The sequence below is a fragment of the Empidonax traillii genome, unplaced genomic scaffold (assembly GCF_003031625.1).
Source record: "Empidonax traillii isolate 1590-97213 ecotype Southwest subspecies unplaced genomic scaffold, ASM303162v1 scaffold2513:size22767, whole genome shotgun sequence".
Classification (NCBI taxonomy): Eukaryota; Metazoa; Chordata; class Aves; order Passeriformes; family Tyrannidae; genus Empidonax; species Empidonax traillii.
Window position 1 is genome coordinate 15,256 of NW_020957706.1, and position 5,469 is coordinate 20,724.

Consider the following 5,469-nt stretch of genomic DNA (forward strand, 5'->3'; position numbering starts at 1 on the left):
GTGGGTCGCCTTGAGCCACCTGCAGCGCTCGGGGTGCCCTGAGAGGTGTCGCTGCCAAGCGCGGGGGCTGCCGCCGCGACCCCTCCCCGTTCTCACCGCGGGTTTTGGGGGAGGGGAGGGGGTCGCGTCGCCCCGAGGGCCCCGAACCGCCCCGGTTTGGGGCAGGGGCAGCTCGCCGGGGGGACGCTGCGGGAGGGGAAGGGAGGGAGCTCGATGCCACCGTCCCCCTCGGCCAGGCGTGAACATGATGCTGCGGAAGATCGCGGTGGCGGCGGCGGCCAAGCCGGCGGTGGAGATCCGGCAGGACGGCGAGAGCTTCTACATCCGCACCTCGACCCCCGTGCGCACCACCGAGATCCGCTTCAGGGTGGGCGAGGAGTTCGAGGAGCAGACGGTGGACGGGCGGCCCTGCAAGGTGGGCGCCGGCACACGCGTGTTTTCGCGTGGGCGCGCGTGTGCTTGTGCACCCGGGGGAGCAGCTGCGCTCGCCACAGAGCACGCACACGGTTTCATGTGTGTGCACACGTGTGCAAGCATGTAAGTGTGCGTGCACAGTCGTGCCTGCAGGCACACACACACGCGTGTCACGTGAGCTCTGGTGCGTGCCCACACGCGTGTGCGCGCGTGCACCTCCGTGTGTATTTGTGCTCGCAGGTTTCACGCGGGGGAGAGGGGCAGGAGCCCTCACGAGGTGCGTGTGCACAGCTGGCACACGGGTGCACACACAGGCACCAGGGCAGGAGCCCTCACGCGTGGGTGTGTGCCCGTGGATGTGCACGCACGCGTTTGTGCACACGGGTGTTTTTGCCCACACGGTGAACGCAGTGCCTGCTCCCACTCTCCCCGTGTCCCCACCCTCTCCCCGTGCCCCCCACCCCCTCTTCCCTCCCCACATCCCTCCCCAGGTGACAGATGAGCCCGCACGCCCATCTGGTGCAGGGGCAAACGGCCCTGTCCATCTCTCAGGGGCAGTGACAGATGCTCTGGTGCATTTGGGAGGGGTGTCCTGCTGGGTGCCCCCTCCCCTCTCCAAATGTTGCCCTCTCCCCCCCCCCTGCAGAGCTTGGCCAGGTGGGAGAGCGAGAACAAGATGGTGTGTGAGCAGCGGCTGCTCAAGGGCGACGGGCCCAAGACGGGCTGGTCCCGGGAGATGACCAACGACGGGGAGCTCATCCTGGTGAGGGGGGAGAGGGAGGGGAGGGACCGGGGACAGCGCTGCCCCAGTGCAGGCTGGGAAACTCCGATGGGATGGGATGGGATGGGATGGGATGGGATGGGATGGGATGGGATGGGATGGGATGGGATGGGATGGAGAGGGGGCCGTGCCGTGACCCTACTTCTCCTTGCAGACCATGACGGCTGACGACGTTGTCTGCACCAGGGTCTACGTTCGGGAGTGACCCCCGCCCTGCTCTGCTAATCCCCCCCACCCCGCCCCCACCCAGCCCCTCTGTCCCCTACCCCCCCGTGTCCCTTCAGTCCCCTCCACTCACCCCCCCACCCACTGGGAGGGGGAACCTCAGCCCAACCCCGTTTTTTGGAGGGACACACACGGCTTTCCTCCCCCCTCCACAGGGCGGGGGCTCTCCGGGAGCAGGAGAATCTCCTGTTCTGGCCCCGCTCTGCAGCGGCCGGAGCGCCCGGAGCCTGGCGAGGTGCCGGGGCACGGCGGGGGGTAAATGCGGCCCCTCCCTGGCCTTTGGGCTGCTTTGAACTGCTTCGGGTTCGGGTTGCTGTTGGTTCCCGCAGCCCCCAGCCCTGCCCCGCGCCCCCTCCCCAGTATTTATTTGTGAATATGGTACCAGACGGGAACACCAAACCCCCCCAGTTGGGGCAGTGCCAGGTCCGAGCCCCCCCCGGGTCCAAAACCCCCCCGGCGTCACCTCCCTCCCTTCTCAATAAAAGTCTTACGACCCCCCTGTGGTGTCCCTGTCCCCGGCCCTGCTGGCACATGCACGGATCCCACACCCCAGATCCTGCACCTCAGATCCTACACTCTGGAACCTGCACCCCGGATCCCATACCCTGGATTCTCCACCCAAGATCCTGCCCCCCAAATCACACATGCCAGATCCTACACTGGATCCCACACCCTGGATCTCACATCCCAGATCCCACACCTTGGATCCTGCACCCTGAATCCCACACCCTGGATCCTTCACTCCAGATCCCACATCCCAGGTCCCACGCTCTGGATCCTGCACCCCAGATCCCACATCCCGGATCCCACACCCTGGATCCTGCACCCCAGATCCCACACCTCGGATCCCACACCCTGGATCCTGCACCCCGAATCCCACACCTCGGATCCCACACCCTGGATCCTGCACCCCAGATCCCACACCTCGGATCCCACACCCTGGATCCTGCACCCCAGATCCCACATCCCGGATCCCACACCCTGGATCCGCTCCCCGGCCGTTGCGCAAGGGGCCGGGGGCGAAGGCGGCGGCCGGGTTGGCACATCCTGGCGTGGGAAGCGGGTGGTGACCGTGGGGTGACGGTGGGACAGCGTGGGGATGGCGTGTTGGACTCTGCCTCAGCACCAGCACGAGGTGGGGGGGGACAGGAGAGACCCCGGAGGAGCCAGGGTGGGCGCTGCCCTCCGGGATGCGTCTCCAGGGGTTTCCCGGGCATTCTCCTAATTGCCCTGCGTGGGGTGGCATTAATTACCCCGGGATGGGGGGGGGCTCGTCTTGCTTCTGCCCTGGGGGCTAAGATGGGGCAGTGCAGGGAGGGTCGGGGTGCAGGGGGGGCCCTTCCCTGGGGGGGTTTGAGGTGCAGCCCCTCCCATGCCCTGCCAGGGCCCCTCAGCCAGGGCAGCCCCCGAAGCGCTGTGGGGAAGGTGGGGGGCACTGCCCCGCTTCCCCCATCAGCACCGGGGTCCCGCTGAGCCTTTGGCGTGATGGGGGGGCCCTGAGGGGGTGAACGCAGGGGAAGGTGCCAGGACTAGGGATTGGCTTCACCCCCCGTGCCCCGGGTGTGATGCTGCACCCCCCGGGAGCGCGTCCAGCAGCGGGAAGGGTGGAATTACAGCTTCCCTGGGGAGGAGGAGGAGCAGGAGGAGAGGGGGGAGGAAGGCTCTAGTATCTCCAGGTGGACACTTGGCAGGCGCCCATCGCCCCCGCCGCCATTCCCAAAGTGCTGCCAGGGCCGCGTCCCGGCTCTCCCGACTGTCCCCGCGCTGTCCCTGGGGGTGGGCGCAGGACTCGCCCCCCTACCCCCCAACCTCCATCCTACCGGCCGCTGCTCCCCCCGGAGACCCCCGGGAAAGCCACGGCCGGGCAGGAGCAGCCGGTAATGGAAACCAGCCGGCTCCGACGGCTTCCCCCCGGTTGGAGGAATATCCGCTTTCCCCCTCTGCCCTGGGGACGGCTCCGGTTTGCCTCCGGCTGGGGGGAGCGGGGGTGGGGCTCTGGGACCCCGAGAGCTGGGGCGGCACGTCTGGATGGGGAGGGGTCTCTTTCTGCCTGCGCTCCCCCCCAAAGCGGCCTGGGGGTCCCATCCTGCTCCCGGGTGCTGGGGGGGTGCAGTGGATGGAGGTGCCCCCTCCCCGCAGCACGGCCGAGGCTCGGGGAGGGTGGGGGGAGTTGTTTGGCGGCTGCTCCCGAAACAAAAGCAGTTTGCTCCGAGCGAGGCTGGGCTGGGGGCCGGGATGGAGGGGCCCGCGAGTGACCCCAAAACTGCTCTGGGGGCTGTGGCCTCCTCCCTCCCATGGCACCGCGTGGGTGGTGTCGGTGCCCCCGGCGCCTCTAATCCGGCACTAATCCTCCCCTGTGACCCCGGTGGCCCCCGGGCGGCCCCGCTGCCCCCCCGGGCTGGGGAGGGGGCCGGGCTGGCCCCTCGCCTTTCATCTCGGCAGACAAAGCGGGGCCCGGCCCCCTCCCCGCTCTATGCTCGGGGAATGAATGCCCGACCCTGGGGGGCCCTGGCCCCTCACCCCGCAATTTTTCCATGCGTTCTCTGGCAGCAGAGGCTGGGCTGGCTGTGGGGGAGCACTCGGAGCCCTCGAGAGGGAGCGGAGGGGGGGCTTCGATCCGCCCGAAGCGGGACGGGGGGATGCGCTGGCTCCTGCCCCTCCCTGCCCGGGCAGGGGGACAGGACTTGTCGGGCAGGTTTGGGGGGGACACCCCCCTCCTCTGGGCCGGGATGCTGGAGGGTGGGGGTGGAGGAGGGGGGCTCAGCTGAGGAGGAACAGCACATCCCACCACATCCCCCCCCAGGGGCAGAGAGTGACCCCCAGCCAGGCTATGCCCCTCCCCGCAGCCGGTGTCACCCCCCAACCATCCCCACATCCTCTGGGCTGGCTGCTGCCCAGGTCGGAGCGCACCCTGGATGGTCCCGAGGGGTCCCAGCTGTGTGCCAGCCCCCCCTTCCCCCTCACTAGGTACCCACCCTGATGACCCGGGCACAGGGAGGTGCCAGGTTTGGGGGGGGTCTTGACCCCTCAGCCCCCCCTCTCCTGGAGAGGGGGGTCTCTGGGTGGGTGATGAGGATATCAATGTCACTTGGGGGAAATTTGAGGGCCCCACGCCGGGCAGGGCTGGGTCGTTGCAGCCACCAGGCCACACGCTGGGGTGGGCTCTGGCACATGGCACGGAGGGCCCCCTGTCCCTGAGGGGGGGGGGGCAGCGCCTCGCACTCGGCCTGGCAGGAGGTGACCCTGCCCCTCGAGGGTGTCCCCGTCTCTCAGTTCATCCCCCTGGCGTGTCCCCAGGGCTCGGGGCAGCTCGGGACGCTGACACCGCTCAGGGAGGTGTGGGGGGCGGAGGGGGACAGGCAGCTCCAGGAGTGGGGGGACAATCACCTCCTATGCGGGTTCACCCCCTCCCTGCTCCCGCCGGGGTTGGGGGCTGTGCAGGAGCCCCCCGCCCCGCTCCCCTCGGCTGGCGGCCGGCCAGCATTGTTCTCGCCTCCTCCTCCTCCTCCTCCTCTCCCCCTCCAGCTGCATCTGGCGCCGGAGCTTTCCTGGGCTCCAGCGGTTGAGGGGAGGGGGAGTCTCCAGCCCCAGCACCCCCCCCAGGCAATCCTGGTCATGGATACCCTGGGCAGGGGGCTGGGGGGCTTTGCCCCTGTTCCATTGAGATGGGGACTCTCGGCAGCTCCACGTGGAGGAGGATGGGGGGGTGCACCTTGGCCCCCAGTGGGGTTTTTTTGGGGCTGAGTCAATTTGGGGGGGTTGGGGGGTGTTTGAATCCATCGTGGGGGCTGCAGGGATGCTGAGGTGATGCAGAGGGTCTGCGGGGATAACAAAGGGGTGGGGGGCCTGGGGATGGAAGAAGGGGCTCTGGGGGCGGTGACAGGTCAGGATGAGGAGCTGGGGGGGATGTAAAGGCACAGGAATGTTTTGGGACAGCGGATAAAGGGGCTTGGGGCGGGGAGAGGGTGGAGGTGCAGGCTCGGTGAAGGGGGGCGGGACAGGAAGGAGGGCAAACCCCTCCCCGGGGCAGGAGGAGCCCGGAGCAGCCC

The 5,469-nt window shown here is 68.8% G+C and overlaps 1 protein-coding gene across 1 annotated transcript; it reads left to right on the forward strand.

Annotated features, from left to right (window-relative positions):
* Positions 1-242: 242 nt before the first annotated feature.
* On the forward strand, positions 243-1,882 carry LOC114072002 (cellular retinoic acid-binding protein 2). The gene is made up of 3 exons (XM_027909912.1): positions 243-415; positions 1,061-1,177; positions 1,350-1,882. Exons 1-3 carry the CDS (start codon positions 245-247, stop codon positions 1,398-1,400), a joined length of 339 nt encoding a protein of 112 aa, XP_027765713.1. The 5' UTR covers positions 243-244; the 3' UTR covers positions 1,401-1,882.
* Positions 1,883-5,469: the final 3,587 nt, after the last annotated feature.

Excerpts from the sequence above, each read along its gene's own strand:
- LOC114072002 (XM_027909912.1), top strand. The coding sequence starts at position 245 with ATGATGCTGCGGAAGATCGCGGTGGCGGCGGCGGCCAAGCCGGCGGTG. Across the intron at positions 416-1,060 it reads TGGACGGGCGGCCCTGCAAG|AGCTTGGCCAGGTGGGAGAG; the intron begins GTGGGCGCCGGC and ends CCCCCCCTGCAG. Across the intron at positions 1,178-1,349 it reads ACGACGGGGAGCTCATCCTG|ACCATGACGGCTGACGACGT; the intron begins GTGAGGGGGGAG and ends TTCTCCTTGCAG.